We start from the raw sequence: 17,245 nt of genomic DNA, 5'->3' as shown, positions 1-17,245 counted from the left end.
ACTGTTAAAACACTAAATATTAACAAGTATTTCTGGTCCAGATTTTAGCACAAATATCACAGTCCACTTAGACAGTGCTGCAACTAACAACTAATTTAGTAATTGATTTGTTTGACGATTAAAATTGGCACATTCAGCAGATTTCTCATTAATCTTCTTAAACTGTTTAAAAACGATTTTAGAAATCAATTAAAAGATGCAAATCAATTCAACCAATTTTGTAAGTGATTAATCGTTAACTGGAGTATACAAAGTAAAAAAATTGTATTGAATTTAAACAAGCTCTTCCATCCTGCTGAAAAGTTACTTGTAAGTTGTAAGTTTTGTCTTGTTTCAATGGCAGGGCTGAAACAAATATTTGTGATTAATCAATGGTTGAAATAATTGTCAAATTCTTCAGTAGTCGATTAATCATTTACTGAAATATCCAGGCTTGAAAACAACGTAATTCTACCCAAACTGGACAAGATATATATACAATCTGCAAATTTAAGATAAAAACACCGTTGCTGTGGATATGTTTTAGTGTAATAAGTAGAAACTAGACCAGTGGATTGATTTCCACTGAGCTGAATGGTGCCAGCTGGTCTTGATAAAGTGACTATCAGTGTTTTTATCGCTTTTTATGAGCGCTCCATCTACAAGTTTTATGCTGTTTTTAGCTCATCATTCACCTTCCTTTCTCCTCCCACCCTTCCTCTCCGACCTCTGGCTCCCTGTTCCTCCTCCTCCTCCTTGCAGTGCGCTGCCAGTCTTGGAGCTGGAGAGACACTCAGACAAACCCTGCAACACTTTTTCTGTGGGGGAAAAAAAACACATAAAAAAAACTTTCTTTGCTTCTTTTATTTTCTGGACTTCACCACAGAGCGATGGCGTTTCTCCTCAGAAAGAAAGCTGCGATGCTCCAGATCTACCTCCTGGCTGTTGTCGGTAAGCTCTCATTACTGCTGCAGAATATCGACACTTGCCGATGATTCATACTTACCGTTCCCTCTGTTTCTCTCCGTTTCTATTCCTGCGCTCCAAGCCGCAGTCCGAGCCCACAGCCGGCTGCTGCCAGGCTCCTGTAACTTTGAGTCCAACACCTGCGGATACACGTCAGACGCAGACTTTTCCATCTGGACCCTGCACCGAGACGGTACTTTTATTCCCTACTGCAGCTTTAAAGCTTCTGTTTGTCACCATAACAAAAAAAAAGTTTTATTCCACATCTGTTAATACTGTCACCATGTTGTGACAGTGTTATATAGTAGATATTGATTTCCTTCACCTTCTCTCTGAGGTGCTCGCGACCAAAACAACCTGTTTATCCGCCATTATCGGGGCTAATTAGCCTTAGAATTTACGGCAAGTTATGCTAGCTGAAGTGTAGCGGCACTTTTTGCATCATCAATATAATAATATACTGGGCCGGATTTTAGCAGGGGCTTACCGGGGCTGCAGCCCGGGGCCCCGGCATTTCGGGGGCCCCGAAGGATGTTTTATATTTTTGTGAATGGATAGTGTCAGAATTTAATCAATGACTACCATGATTTTGACAGCACCGATGAAAAATGTTCCAATTTGTTCTGGCAAACGTCCATCTTGAATGCTTGCTTGTTATTGGTCCACTTTTGACGCATCTTACGCATTGGGGAGGAGGAGCGTCAAGGGAATATTATTTTGCAATGGCGGACAACAGGAAATATGACAGCGGAGCGCAGAAAAGAAGGAAGAGAAAATAAAAAGAGCATCGCGCCAAAGAGGCGACAAACAAAATGCCTAAACTGACAGGCTTTTTTAAACCTGTTAGCGGAGATGGAGCAGAAACATTATTATCCCCGCTCCTCAAACCCTTAGCTATGCTAACACCGGCACTAAGATCCCAGAACCTTTAACCGTGACTGAGTCGGTGGCTGGACTGGCGTCTGTGGAGTCAGAGTTGGTGGAAGCGGATCTTCTTCCGCAGATGGAACGACTGTGGAGCCGTACAGTACCGATCCGCGCATTGGGGAAATTGACGAGTCCGTGCGAGCTTACTGGGCTGAGCGAGGACCGGAGAGCTGTCAAAATATGAATGTTGGCTTTCAAGCATCGCATCAAATCTCACTTAAGATGTTAAATAGTGAGTATCGAAAGACCGTGGCTGCTCTACTCTCCATCCACCGGAGCTGCATTTGTTTTGCATGCCGCATTTTCAGCAATGCTAATACTCAGTCAAACTTTGAAACTGGTTTCAGTGACTGGAAGCACGCAACTGAACGCAAATGCCTAAACTTTAAAAAATCCTTCAGAGGGCAGCACTTTGGACTTACCTGGGTCAGGATATTTTCTGAAAACTACAGTATGCCTGATCTCTTTTTTCCAGAAGATATTGTTTATATCCATGTTCTGTCTGACTGGCAGAGAAGCACTTTTTTGACATTTATTTCCTCCACTATTTACCAAGAACTTTAAAACCAAAGAAAAAGTTTGAGTTTTGATATATTCCACTTGTACTTATATGAACTTGTAAATGCTGGGGATATTTGTATAAATATTGTTTTACTCGCTTTGCTTTGTAAAAGTATATTTGAGCATTGCGTTTCTTGCACTCAATCTGTTTTATAGTTTGTGTTGAAGTCCAGGCAACAATAACTATTCAGTGATTTTATTTTGTGATGCAAGCATCATATTCTAGTTTCAACCCCAACATGTGGTTTAGTCTTTCTAGAAAAGAGTTCAGAGTTGTTTGTAGTTTGTGACAACTGGCTTATTAAAGTTGTAAGTTGTCAAAACTTACTGTTCGGTCATTTTCTGTTCATCCTCTAAAACAAAACAAACACATACAAATATATATATATACTAGAGTATATATATATACTAGAGTATATATATATATATATATATATATATATATATATATATATATATATATATATTTTTGAATATGTTTCTAAAGGGGCCCCCATCCTGACTCCAGCCCAGGGGCCCCCATCCTCCTAAATCCGGCCCTGATAATATATATATATTTTTTGTTTAAGAGTGTCACTATCTTGTCACAGTATAATGTATATTAAACATCTATTTCCTCCACCTGCTGCCTGAGCTGCTATCGCCAAAACGAACCGATAGCGATCAAAAACAACCAATCAGAACTTACCGTTTTTCTGCCGTCATCAGTGGCTATGCTAACTAGCCTTAGCATTCATGACATGCTGTGCTAGCTGCATCTGATAGCTTCCAGCTACATTCGCTGATTATTATTATTAAAATGTACATCAACAAAATGTAGCATATTTATTTACATTTATTAAAATAATATAAGACAACATATTTTCCAATACAATGTTATAACTTTATTAGTTAATAGTAATTGTCATAATTTAGCTCAAATATTGTAATTATTTGAGCTAAATAAACTTGCATAGTTCCTACAAGTTTAAACTGGGAGTGATCCTGAACCGCCATCCTGGTAGGCAAACATAGAATAGTCAAAAATTGTAATTGAGTTATAGTTCTAATGTGCTTATATTGTTCATAAATCAGCGAGGTAGTTCTAAGATGGTGCTTAACTCCATAGCAACTGCCATAGCAGTTACAGATGGCGACTTTTCCAAAAAAAAAAGGAAGAGGAGCTACATTTTTCTCCTCTTGATCTAACAAATTTTTCCATATGTATAAAAAAAAAATTTTTTTAAAAATAAAAGTTACATTCTGCAGCTTTAAGGATGCAGAATGAAGCTTCAAGATGCTGTTATTGCTGCTGATTTCTTTGGCTGAAGCACTAAAGCCCTCTGTAGGAAAAGGTCCATCTGGTCTGCATTGACTGCAGCATCAGTGAACATCTGGAGAGAGAGAAACAGCACATTTTGGCTTCCCCCTCAGGTTTGAAGTGCAGCTCATATGAATGAGCTCTGCATCCCCATATGAAAGTTATGTCAGCGTTTGTTTGTGTAGCTCACAGCCTGATGAATGGAGCTCAGATCGTGATTACAGTGATTATTCTGTCATTTGTTGTGCGTTCATGTTTCCGTACTGAAAAACACAATTCATGCACAGAGTTGGGAAGAATGGCGGCATGAACCTCTGGAGCTAGCACAAACAGCTGGACTGTGTCAAGTTATCTGTGACGCGGAGTGTGGCCTACTTCAAGGCCACACTTCAGGTCACTTTATTCATGGCGTTTAAAGATAAGCAAAGGATGCAGTTTCTTTTAACCTCATCATAACCGAACTTTAAGGCAGGAAAACTGTAAATTCATGTGGTGGTTGAAACACTCTGATGTTTGAAACGACATATGGGTCAGCTTTAACCGCTGCAGTGCCAAGTTTATGTTTATTTTTTCACACCAAATACACCTGTACATGTACGGGTTGACAACAGGAGTAAGCTGGTAGCAAAAACAACAACTAGCAATAAATGTACACTTTCCCATGATGCTAAGAAGCTAGCTGGCTAACGAACATGCATGCAAATATTTACTTGTTAGCTACTTAGCTCAAATGTTTGCCTGACCGAAATATCCAGAGAACAACATATAATATACAAGATTAAATTATAGCATTGTAACAGGAGCGGCCATATTGGATGCTAAAGTTGATGTCTGAAAAACTCTACGACTTTCAGAATATAAAATCTAACTTCCTGCTGGGAGCGCAGTTGATTTTTTTTATCTTTGGAAATCAGGATTTCTGAGATTTTTCTACAAATGAAGCATTTGAAGCATTAGTACGAGCTAGCAAGCGGTCATAGTCATGCTAGCAGCTAATCACAGAATGCTAATGTTTTATTTGCGTCGCTGTACTAATTAATGTGAACCAGAACCAAACGAGGAGAAGCAGCATTCAGCATCTATGCACCACAAATCTGGAACAAACTTCCAGAAAACTGTAAAACAGCTGAAACACTGACTTCCTTTAAATCTCAACTAAAAAGCCAAATGTTTAGGATTGAATTTGAAACGTAATCAATTACTAATTTAATGATGGAACTTGACTTAATGTGTTTTGATTGTTGATTTTATGTTGCATAACTTTGTGTTTTTGTGTTTGATTTGATGTAAAGCACTTTGAAATGCCTTGCTGCTGAAATGTGCTATACAAATAAAGTCTCGATTGATTGAAAACTTTTGTATTTTACAGTTGCTTGCATTGTTACTATTAACTTAAGTAAACTCTGCTGCTCTGGATTTAGCTTTGTGATGTGACCATAACTTGTTTTAGTTTTTTTTTAAGCTTGGTTTCTTAAATAAAACAAATATTCTGTAATGGTCATTGCATCACCCATAAACCAGTCAGCGCTGGAAAAACTTCAGTAAGCTTTTCTGTTTCCATCCACCATGATTGGTTGAACTTGACTAAAAACTGCCCTGCTGCGGCAGCGTGACTCATGACTCAGTCGCTTTTCCTCCAACTGTTTCCATCCTGATTGCTTCGTCCTCAGGCTTGTTAAAAAGCCTCAGCGGCGGCGCGGTCTTTCTTCTCCTTTCTTCTCCTTTCTTCTGCTTTTTGTTTATGGGCCTTTTCACACCAAACAGCACGAATAAAGCCATGTTTTAATTGCTGTTGATTGGATGCGGTTAGTTGACATTTATTGACAGACGCTAATGAAGTGAGTTTTCCACTGAGTGGCTGTTTTGAGTCTCGATACTTGGGTGTTTTCCTCTCATTCTGCGGAGCTGCAGGGCTGCAGAGCTGCAGAGCATTCCACAGGGGCAAATAATAAATGACAGACCGCTGAGGAGAGCTCAAAACGCCCTGAGGCACACAGGGGTCAGGAAGGAGGATTTCATGCTGAACTGAGTCAGAGATTTATGACTCTGGGTTTTAAATCCTGATCTGGATTACCATATCTGAGCTTCTGCATATTGTTTTAGAGAATCTAATATAAACAGCATTTAGTTTGTTGGGGTTTTTCCCAAGGGGAAATCCTTTCTCCTTTTTGACTGAAATTAGCTGTAGAGTCCATGTTTCAGTATCTTTTGTAACTTTAACGTATGAGAAATTATTTGCTACTTCTACTGTTTTGTTTTGCGTGATAACTGGGTGCCGAGGAACGGATGCTGCATTTGTTTTGGATAAGATGTCAGAGCTGGGAATGCACGCCGGAGTACAGAGTGTTGGAGTTGGAGAAAATTATGTCACTTTTAAAGCTGCAGTAACTCTGATACAGAATATGAGGTGAAGATTGATCTCCTCCACTTCTTCTTTGAGCTACTGAAGAAATGCTCCCGACCAAAAACAACCAATCAGAGCCAGGAGGCGGGTCTTACCGCTGCCAGTCATCCTCGTGTACGCGCTGGTAGTTAAGAAACAACTTTACATTACAGGAAAACTGTATTTGTCGTCATCAGTGGCCATGCTAACTAGCCTTAGCATTCACAACAGGCTATGCTAGTTGTAGCATAGCAGAGAGCAATGGGTGGATTGATTGTTTCTAGTTGGAACTGGGAGAAGGCTTGAATTCACTAATCAGAAATATTAGTTTTGCTAATGCTAAAGTGCTACAGCAACATGGTATTTAGCTGAAGCTAATGATAAAGTGCTAAATTCAGTCATCTATGACACAACATGTGTGACAAAACAGTATGTTGCCCTCAAGTGGATTAAATTTGCTATTGCACACCTTCCTGTATGGTTTGGTTCTTTGGAATGGTTTTAGTTTTATAGTTGTTACTTTTACAGTATTGCTAACTCTGTTGCTAATTTTATTTCACCTAATTAACGGTAAAGTGTCCAGAAAGCAGATTATAAACAGTAGATTATAAACTACTTCCTGTTGTTTTGGACAACATGACGAGAGGAAACCGTCTCCTCACTTCAAAATAAGAGCATGAATATAAACGGCTAAGCTACTTGAAGAATTCTTAACAGTTTATAACTAAAATTTCAACACAGATGTTGAACTTTATTCAACTTACATTTATGAAAAATTGGCTATTTAGAATTTATTTTAAGAAATGTAATTAGGGGAAGCTAAGTGTGCTAAACATTATTGAAGTTAGCAAAAATGCTAAGGCACTAAGCAAACAATTAGCTTTACTATTAGCATATTAGCAGAAGTAACCACTGACTGTTCTCAGTGGCTAGAGATGTAAATGAATGTGTGTAGAGATGCACATTCATTACTGCAACATAATGAATATGGAAAGTATTGTGTTAGATAACAGTTTAATATCCTGCCTATTCTGCTTCGTTTAGGACATTTTGTTGCCGTGGAAACCGTGAGCGACGATGTGGAGGGCAGCTCAGGTTCTGGTGTCGAACCAAAGAGAGAAGTGACCGGAGTTCTGCTGAGCCCGTCCCTGGAGCACGACGAGTGGAGCTGCGTGCGGCTGGTGTACCAGATCACCGGGTCGGGTCACCTGGAGGTTCTGCGGCGCAGCGAGGAGCGGAGCTTCGACACGCCGCTGTGGAGCAGCAGGACGCCATCAGACAGCTGGGTCATCGCCAGCGTGGATCTGCACAACGCCTCGGAGCCGTTCAGGGTGAGGAGAGGGGCTGCATCCAACCGTACATCCAACAAAACATCCAACCGTACAGCAAAACATCCAACAAAACATCCAACCGTACAGCAAAACATCCAACAAAACATCCAACCGTACAGCAAAACATCCAACCGTACAGCAAAACATCCAACAAAACATCCAACAAAATATCCAACCGTACAACAAAACATCCAACCATACAACAATACATCCAACAAAACATCCAACCATCCAGATAGATAGATAGATAGATTGATTGATCATAAAACCAATCAGTTATTTTATTGTAAATTTCCATCTTATTGATTGTTTTCAGTAGTCTTGTTATTGGATCTTTATTGATGAATAAAATCAGAACCCTCTGCTGCTGCAGCAGAACTTCCTGCAGCCCGGTTCCACACGTCGGTCTAAAATTAGTCCGATACGCAGAGCTTTTATCGTAGCGTAAACACAGAGCTGGTGTTTACGTTGTGAGCCGAGGCAGAGCCCAGCGGACTGACCAGGACCAGGATGATGAGGTGCCAGGCCCCCGTCATGTGTGGGCCCCTCATCACATAAACACACCGTCAGAGTCCTGCGCCGCCCCGGCCTTCTAACGCCGCTCTCTGTCAAAGCGTCGAGAAAAACTCTGCATGCATGATTTCATTTAGTTGCATTGAACCTGCTGCTCTCACTTCTCTGGATGTTCTCGTCCCGTTGTGAGCAGATTGTGATCCACGGTGGGACTGGAGCGAGCGCAGGGAGCAGCGTGGCCATCTTTGAGATCCACATCACCCCCGGATACTGCCTGGGTGGGTGACTGCACTGCTGCTGTTCGACTCTCACATCTCCAGTCAGAACAGAAGGAAAACAAGACATCCTGACGGACAACATCTGCTGCTCGTTTCTGCAGCTCCAGCACTTAAAAAAATAAACAGAACAGAACAAAAGAAAAGAAGCAACAGGGTGTGAACCCTTATTTTTACAGCATTGTCTATAGAAATAAAGGGAGTACATTGCTGCCAAAAACTTTGATTTTGAAAAATTTTTGAGATTAATTCCAGAAACGTTGTAGGAAAACCTGGAACGTTCCTAGTTTTAAAAGTCAAAGATTTGTTAGAAAATGCATCATTTTCAGATCAATCTGACGTGTTTTTTTAGAAAAACATTGTTAATTTCTGAGTATGAAAATATGAAAAATTGCTAGAAAAAAACGTAGAAATTTTCAGATTAATATTCTAGAAAAAAACAACAAAATTTTTGAGTGAAAAGTCAAAAATTTGCTAGAAAAATTATCAGAAATGTTGAAATTAATGTTCTTGAAAAAAAACAAGGAAATATCTGACCTTGAAAAGTTTAAAATTTGCAACAAAAAAAAACAAACCTCAGAAATATTCTAATTAATCTCAGAAATGTTCTAAAAATAAAACTAGAACATTTCTGAGCTTGAAAAGTCACATTTTGTAGAAAAGAAGAGAAGAAGTTTTGGGTCCTACCTCTGCTAATAAATCCTGTCACAGTTTTTCCTTCCACTAATCTTTCTAATGTGTTGCTTAAACACTGAACTCTTTGAACAACCAGCTTCTTTAGCAAATAGTTTTGATTTCACTATTACATGTAATCAAACTAAAAACTGCATTTTTTATATAATAAACTGCATTTATCTTATGAACAATAACAGAAATAAGCAAGTGAAATAAATTAGGTGTTCACCGAGTTTAAATTGATCTATATTTTTTTACATTTCAATCTATAAACGATGCCATAAGCAACTCTTCCCAGATTACCGGGCAGCTTTAGGTTCCCGTCTTTGTTGATACAGATGGTTCTGGTTTAGTTTTGGTCCAAACTGCAGGTTAATTTCGGTTCTTCCGTCTGCAGAGTGTGATTTTGAGGAGCCTCACCTGTGCGGCTACAACAACCAGTGGAACGTAAACGTGAACTGGTACGTTGGCGGCGGCGGCGTCCAGCTGGTTCACAACGAGATGCCGGACGATCACACATACCACAACAAGACAGGTGAGACCTGCAGCGTGCGATGCTTTAAATTCTGTACTGACACAAAGGCCGAAACGATTAATCGTGATTAATCGTGATTAATCGTGATTAATCGTTCATTGTCCACTAATTTAGTAATTGATTAATTGTTAACTGGAGAGAACTTTCTCTAAAAGGCCATTTGCTGAAAGAAAACAACAAAATCAAAACAGCAATTAAGCCAAAAATTGTATAAATATATTTACATTTTACATTGAAGATAAAAAAAACAACTTCTATTAAGCTTCAAATTCTATCCAGTTACTAATCAATCAATCTAAAGAATAATCAACAGATCAGACAGATGAAGCTGAAAGATTTTTTTTTTTTTTTTTCTGCAGATGTTTCCTTTGCTACAAATAATCAAGCTATATTATTATATTTTAGCCTAAAAGGTTGATTTCTTATTTAAAAAGGAATTTAATTATTTGTTTACTTGTATTTTTTATACTCACATATTTCTAACATGTTGTGAAAAAAGCTTCAGTGGTGATTGAAACCTAATTTATTGATTAATAAATTAGTTGAAGGCTACTCAGTTAGCCGTCGATTAAGGCTAATTAATTGGAGGATGGATAATCTGTGCTATTGATTAATCGATTAATCATCACAATAATCAATTACTAACCTGTACTGAACAAAATCTGTTAAAGTAAATAAAATCTGGACGTTTTCAGCGTCTCTGTGTGAAACAAACAGCATGACTCAGCATTCGCACATTGTTTTTAGACTGAGGGAAACAGACCAGTGGATTGTGGGACTTCACAGCTGGAAACCTGTAATCAGGAGCGTCTGATTGGATTACAGTCATTTAGCTAACCGCTGCAGCCTGAAGCTGCGTGGTTGAGAGGAATCTTCTTCCAGCTCTGCTCGTCTTCCTCAGGTCACTTCATGTACGTGGACTCCAGCTACGCCAAGACGTTCAAGGAGGTCGCCAAGCTGGTCTCTCCCATGGCCACGACGCCGATGTCCGGCTGCCTGAGCTTCCAGTACCAGCGAAGCGAGGAAAGAGGGAACATGTTCGCCGTTTTCACCCGGGACCGCCTGGGCCAGTACCAGGAGCTGTGGAAAGCCGAGCCCGACAACCGGGTCGACTTCGTCAGCCCCCCAGGAGAGTGGATCCCCGTGCAGGTGGACCTGAAGGCTCCACATCCTGTTCAGGTCAGGAGGTCAAAGCTGAACTTTATTTGATGATTAGGTGACAAAAGCTGTGACATCACGTTAGGCGTTTGGGCCCAGTTAGAGTCCAACTGGTGGTGGAAACATTTTCCACCAGCAGTACCTCCGTAGGACCGCGGTCCAGTTCGGGTCAACCTGCTCACAACACGGTCCACTGATTGTTCGACAGGAAAACGTCTCTGCTTGCGTCACATTTGTCATCCCGCTGGTTTGATGCCATGTCAGGCGTTTGGGTTCAGCTGGCGGTTGGACTCTGTGGTGCGGCACCGACCCGTTCTGTAACACAGATCCCTGAACTCTTCCACTGGAGACAGTTACCAATCCCAGACGACTGGAGCTGATTCTCATCCTGCACGGCCACAAGAACCAGATAAAACTGAGATTTTCCTCAACCAGACTCTCCTCTCTGCTTGTATCTCACTCTCCTCATTTTTACAGTAAATCCACGTTTCCTTCTGCTCTGGTTGCAAGGAATACACAAATATGCACACAGGAAACTTGCCATATTTTTCAGATTTGTGTGAGAGCAGCTTTCTGTTTGTCTCTCTGACCTCCAGGTGGTTTTTGAAGTGGGCTTTAACAGCCCGAGAGGCGGACATGTTGCTCTGGACGACATTTCCTTTTCTCCAGAGTTTTGCAACAAAGACACAGGTGAGCTGAGGGCTTCTGTCTTCATCATGAATCCCAGCAGGCCAACAAAACACCGGAGGAATAATTTCTCCCAGAGCGCCAACATGCTGATCCCTGGCATTACTTCCACAGAGCCCACCTTCGATCCGTCCATCGCCAACTGTGATTTTGAATCTGGTCTCTGCCTCTACACCCAGGACCGGAGCGTCGCGTCGTCTTGGAGAAGAGCGTCGGTGAAACCCAACATATTCAGGAATGGAGACCACACCACAGGAGCAGGTGAGAGAAAACTGCAAACACCACTTGATGAGAGTTTGAACCAAAACCTTTCAGATTTAGCACAACATGCAATATGTTCATTAAACTGAGTTCAAATGAAGTACTGTGCAGTGGTGGGCAACACTAACTCATCAGAAATATTAGCTCTGCTAATGCTAAAGACCTATTTTAACATGTTAATTAGTAGAAGCTAATGCTAAAGAACTAAATCAACAGGTAATTTAGTACAAGCTAATGCTAATTTGTCATATTAACATGGTGTTTAGTAATGCTAAAGTGTTATATCAACAGATTATTTAGTACAAGCTAATGCTAAAAGCTATATTAATGTTGTATTTAGTGGAAGCTAATGCTAAAGCTTCAACTATGTTGACATCCATGTTCTATAAAGACCTTAGGCATTGATTTATGTTTTCATCTCCTCTACTTTTATTTGGTTCCTGTCGGGTTTTTGGTTTTAATAAAGAAATCAGGAGGAAGAAAGAGAGACAATGAGGAAGAGAGGAAAGGGAACTGCTGCGTTAACAATCTCCACCAACTTCAAAATAAGAGCCAATATTGACAAAATCTTAATAGTCAATTACCAAAACTTTATTCAACTGAAAATGTACGAAAATAATAGCACTTATCTCAGTTTAGGGAAAGATAATTGCACTAATTCTTTTAAAAGTTAGCAAAAATGCTAAGCTAAATTTAGTTTTGCTATTAGCGGATTAGCAGAAGTCACCAGTTTCACACCTTTTTCCTTCAGTTTAAATGGGTTTTATCAGAGAGGAATAGAATCAGATACTTTCTTAGCTGAGCCCCAAAACCAACTCGGTTCTTTTGAAATTTCTGTTCTGTAGTTGAAAACAGACGTTCACAATAAATCCCGTCTTCTCCCACCAGGGTCCTTCCTGTTGGCTCACTCCCGGCTGGGCCCGCGCTCCGGCTACGTTAGCAGCGTGATGAGCCCCATCCTGCCGGGGAACACCAGGTTCTGCCTCAGGTTCTACTTCTCTCTGAGAGGTGATCCGACTCCGGCTGTGAAGTCTCTCTGGTGTGAACGGTTTGCAGGAATCTCGGGTTTTTCTGAATCAAAACTGTGGCAGGTTTCAACCAGACGGAGCAGGCGCTGGTGGTTTACCTGCTGCAGCAGGGAGGCCGGCAGGAGAAGATCTGGACCCAGGCCGAAAAGTCCAGGGGAATCTGGATCTCAGCAGACGTGACCTTCCAGACGTCGCAGCCGGCCAAGGTCAGTGGAAGACAAGAGAGAACGGATAAATAAACACCAAAATGAAAAGAGAGAGAGACTGGAGGGAGGGAAAAACCAGGGGATAAAGAGACCCGACTGCTGTAGAGGAACGAAGAGAATAAAACGAAATGATAACGAGAGAAAAAATACACAGGAACTTTGAATCAAAGTTGGAAAAACTATAAAAATAAAACGGATGGAAAAAATGGACAGAATTCCTGGAGAAATACAGAAGAATGAAAGTTTGGAAAAATGCATTTTCCAAACTTTCATCCATCCATGTTTTAGTTTTAATCTAGAAATTTAAAATGTTTGAACTTTGATAAGGAACCGTCAGAAAATTATAATGTTGGTTTTCCCATTGAAGCCATTTTTTTATTATTTTCTTTCTCTGATTTTCCCTTTATGACCGTCTTCCATCGTCCTGCAGTGTGAGGTTTATTACATGGTGGTGTATTGAATATGGCCGATCTATAATCAATATATTCAACATCGTCTTTTATCGCAGCCTGTTGGGTTTTTTCTCTGACTGGGAGCGAAACGCAGCCTGTTGAACGTGACAGGCAGCCAATCAGGTGTTGTTGATCCTCAGGGTTCTTGGTCTCTACTGGTGGTGAACCAGTTTGAAGCTTCGTTCCCTCATTAACTGGTCACCATCAGACTGTGAGAATCACCTGCTGGGATTAATCCATCCTCCTGTCTCTTCTCTGGACTTTTCCCTTCATAAAGAAACTTTCCACAGAATCTGATCAGTTTCTGACTCATTTTGCTGCTTGTGGCTCCATGTTGGTGCCCAAGACGTAACCGAGAGAATCCGGTTAAAGGATTTTCAAAATAAAAGCTCCTCCAGACTCAGATAATACATAAAATGGAAATATTTAATTATTTCCTGTGCAGCGCCTCACTTCCTGTTTGTCTTCTTCAGATGGCGTTCGTCAGCACCTGCAGGAGTTTCTGGGACTGCGGCTCCGTGGCGCTGGACGACATCAGCCTGAACCTGGGAGACTGCGAGCTGACGGCCGGTAACAACGACCGTCTCTGTTCCAACAGGCTGCAGCAGATTTATAAATATATACATGTTAAAGTTTAAATACTAATTTTTAAAATTTCTATATTTTAATTTGTTTTTATTAACTTGGAGTGTTTTCAGGTAAACATTTATTATTATTTATTATACATTCTTATTTTTTTTTACTTTTTTTTTCATGCATTTTTTTTATTTTTTTTTATTTGTCTTGTTTTTTTTCCATTTATCTTTTTCAGGTAAAAAAAAATTATTTTATTTTTTCAGTTTTTAGCAAATTTCTTTTAAGGAAACAGTTTCTTTATAATTTTTTATTTATACCATTAAATTTCTTTTATTTAATAAGTAGTTTATTGTTTGTAAATGTCTTCATATTTGTATTTATTATAAATGTTTAAAGTTAAATAGTTTTCTCCGGGTAAACAGTGTCGTGTATCAGTGGTTGTTTTATTCTCGACCAGCAGTAGAGATTCTTTCTCAGGGTGGAACCAGTCATGTGGTTTCTCCTGCCTCAGGCTTCCTGCCTGGTCACTGTGACTTTGAGGCCGGACTCTGCGGATACTCCCAGGACAAACACAGGGACGCTGCCGCCTGGCACCAGAGGAGGGGCCACACTCCCACCTCCTACACGGGCCCCAGAGGGGACCACACCACAGGACTCGGTGAGGTCACCACCCGTCACTTCCTGTTTCCTGTTGCGGCATCCCTCAGACAGCGCCCCCTCTGCCTGCGACAGGGTACTACATGTACATCGAGGCGTCGCCCATGCTGCCGGGTCAGAGCGCGCGGCTGCGGTCCCGTCCCGTCCGGGGAACCCGGGGCCCTCAGTGTCTCCGGTTCTTCTACCACATGTACGGGTCGGGAACCGGGAAGCTCCGGGTGCTCGCCGACAAGGACGGAGAGGAAGTGTTGCTATGGCAACGGAGCGGCGAGCAAAGCATCGCCTGGCTGAGAGCCCAAGTGGAATACCAGAGCCAGAGTCACCATCAGGTGAGACAGAAATAAATCCTGTTATTGTTGATTTACTGAGCCAAATAAAAGAAAATTAATTATGAAAACTGTGTACATAAATTTACAGTATTACCATAGAAAACATGAATCATCCTTAATGTATAGATATATATTACTGTACGTATTTAAATATAAGTAGATGTATATTTACGTTTTGTTTCTTTTTTACATGTTAAGGGGATTAAACCATATTTATGTACAGTTTTCATAATTAATTTTCTTGCTAAAGCCACTGATGTCATTCATAACATCACCAGAAAATCAATATTTTAATTCTACATTGTACATAATAATTTATTAATCATATAACATAATACATATATGTACTTTTGGATTATATTTAGCAGTGATATTAAGGTATTGGTGTAAATGTTAGTCATAATTAATCTGAGTCGTCTCAAAACCCTAACAATCGTTTAGTTTGCTGTTTCTGTAAAGTTGAAATAAAATAAATGGCTATAAAACACTGGTATGATAAAATGATAATAGCAGAGCAGCTTAGGAATCATAAAGCATCTGGTGTTCACATGGTGGAATGAGGGGCCCCAAATGAAAATCTGTTTAGGGCCCCAAAAAGCTTCGACCGGCCCTGTTGAAGCAAATACAAAGTATTTCCAATAATTTATGTGTTTATTGAATCAATGTTGTTAATTTATTTCTGAAAACAACAGAAGCTGCTGTAAATAAACATCATGTTTGTCTTCAGGATGAATTAGTGGAAACATTTTGGGCCTAAAGTCACTTTTTCTTCCACATCATCGTCTCTTTTCTGTAGACGAATCCAAACTAACAGAATGAAAGATGGTGGAACTAGAAAACAATGATGACAACATCTGAGCTGCAGCCATGACATTAACCCAGATAGGGAGATATTTTGGGATTGTTACTCCCATTCATCCATCATCACATGGAGGTGAAGCCAAAAATCAGCCATAAATGGTTCCGTGTTTCATCCACAGGCTTAAAATTATCAAGCAGTTATAAAAAGAAAGATGACGAGTGAAAAGAAAATCTGCTTTTTCTTTTAAAATCCAGAAGTCATGAATCGTCCCTAACTTTATTTTCTATTCAAACATGTTAGCTTAAGCTAAAATATCCTAGCATAGCCTTTAGTTTAAGTCCAGCTTGTTCTAATTCCAGGCTACATTAGCTTAGCTTAGCCGTTCTCGTCTTCATAAAGCTAGCTTAATGTATTACTTTAGCAGATGTTAGTTTTTCTTGGATAATCTTAACTTAAATTTTCTTAGCATTACATGCTAATGTAATGCTAGTTTTAGTTAAATTGAGCTTCTTTAGTTCATTCATTCAAATTCTGTTAGAGTAGCAAAGTTTAACTTGATTTAGTTTACAAAAAGAAGTTAAACCTTTTTAGTTCTCCTTCAAATTCTGTTAGCACAGTTAAGTTTAACTTAGCTCAGTTTCTAGACTTATTTTATCTAAACTTTCTCTTTAGCAAATGTTACTCTAGTTAATCTTAACACATTATTTACATTTATTATTAACATTTCTCATTTGATTTAGTTACATTTTTAAAATCTTAACACTCAAGCTAAATTTTGATTTAGCATGTTTGTGTTGTATCTTGTTGAGTTATTTTTAGTTTTGGTCAATATAAATTATGTTATCATTGCTTAATTTATTATAATTTATTGTATTAAACCAGTGTCAAAGCTTATTTTATTTAATTTATATCATCACTTCTTATCTTACTTTTTATATTAGATTCTATTTTTCCCTCTTAGTTTGAAATCGCTTGTTTTGTTTTCTAGTCTCATGTTAATTCAGTGGAGATTAGCTTTAGCAGTGTTGATTTAATTAAGCAAAATAAACTTATTTTAGCTAATATATACCTCAATTATCTCAGCCTGTATTATTTTAAAGTTGGATTAAAGTGAAAGTTTAGTTTTATGATTTATTTTAGTCGTCCAGAAAGGATTTAATGTTGTTTTTTTTTGCAGATTGTGTTTGAAGCGACTCGCGGTTCTTCAGTCAGGAGCGACATCGCCATCGATGACATCATGTTGGACAGCGGTCCTTGCCCAGGTGACCCTCTCTCTCTGAACTGCATCAAATAATCAGATTATATTCCTGACTCCTCCGTGTTTTCCTGCAGAGACGGAGGTCGGCGTCGCCGTGGGGAGCTCCAACGAGATTGAGTAGAAATATCTGCAGTAGGATGCATGAACCCTCCACTTTCCTCACTTTTTATTTTTGCACATTAGACAACCCGAAGCGTTGTTGACTCCTACATGTCAGCCGGAACATGTGGATTAAAGAAATTCAGTTTTGAACGGGGCAACATGTCCGATATATGAGGCTTTCTCTCTGCACTGATGCACCACAGCGTGTCAGACGGTGTTTTCCTTCACACTTATATGCATTAGATTAATGCTCATCGCTTAAATAAACCCAAGAATGTCGTTAA

At 39.6% G+C, this 17,245-nt stretch overlaps 2 protein-coding genes across 2 annotated transcripts in view; one reads left to right on the top strand and one right to left on the bottom strand.

Annotated features, from left to right (window-relative positions):
* Window positions 1-17,245, bottom strand: part of LOC122846992 (NLR family CARD domain-containing protein 3-like) — a 165,289-nt gene that overhangs the window by 130,803 nt on the left and 17,241 nt on the right. The window lies entirely within an intron of this gene.
* On the top strand, window positions 765-17,184 carry LOC122847002 (MAM domain-containing protein 2-like). The gene is made up of 15 exons (XM_044144346.1): window positions 765-930; window positions 1,028-1,138; window positions 7,161-7,447; window positions 8,154-8,238; window positions 9,308-9,445; window positions 10,347-10,624; window positions 11,200-11,293; window positions 11,405-11,551; window positions 12,440-12,559; window positions 12,643-12,785; window positions 13,711-13,807; window positions 14,325-14,471; window positions 14,546-14,799; window positions 16,779-16,863; window positions 16,934-17,184. Exons 1-15 carry the CDS (start codon window positions 870-872, stop codon window positions 16,978-16,980), a joined length of 2,094 nt encoding a protein of 697 aa, XP_044000281.1. The 5' UTR covers window positions 765-869; the 3' UTR covers window positions 16,981-17,184.

The sequence above is a fragment of the Gambusia affinis genome, linkage group LG17, assembly GCF_019740435.1.
Source record: "Gambusia affinis linkage group LG17, SWU_Gaff_1.0, whole genome shotgun sequence".
Classification (NCBI taxonomy): domain Eukaryota; kingdom Metazoa; phylum Chordata; class Actinopteri; order Cyprinodontiformes; family Poeciliidae; genus Gambusia; species Gambusia affinis.
This window is presented reverse-complemented; position numbering and strand designations above follow the sequence as displayed.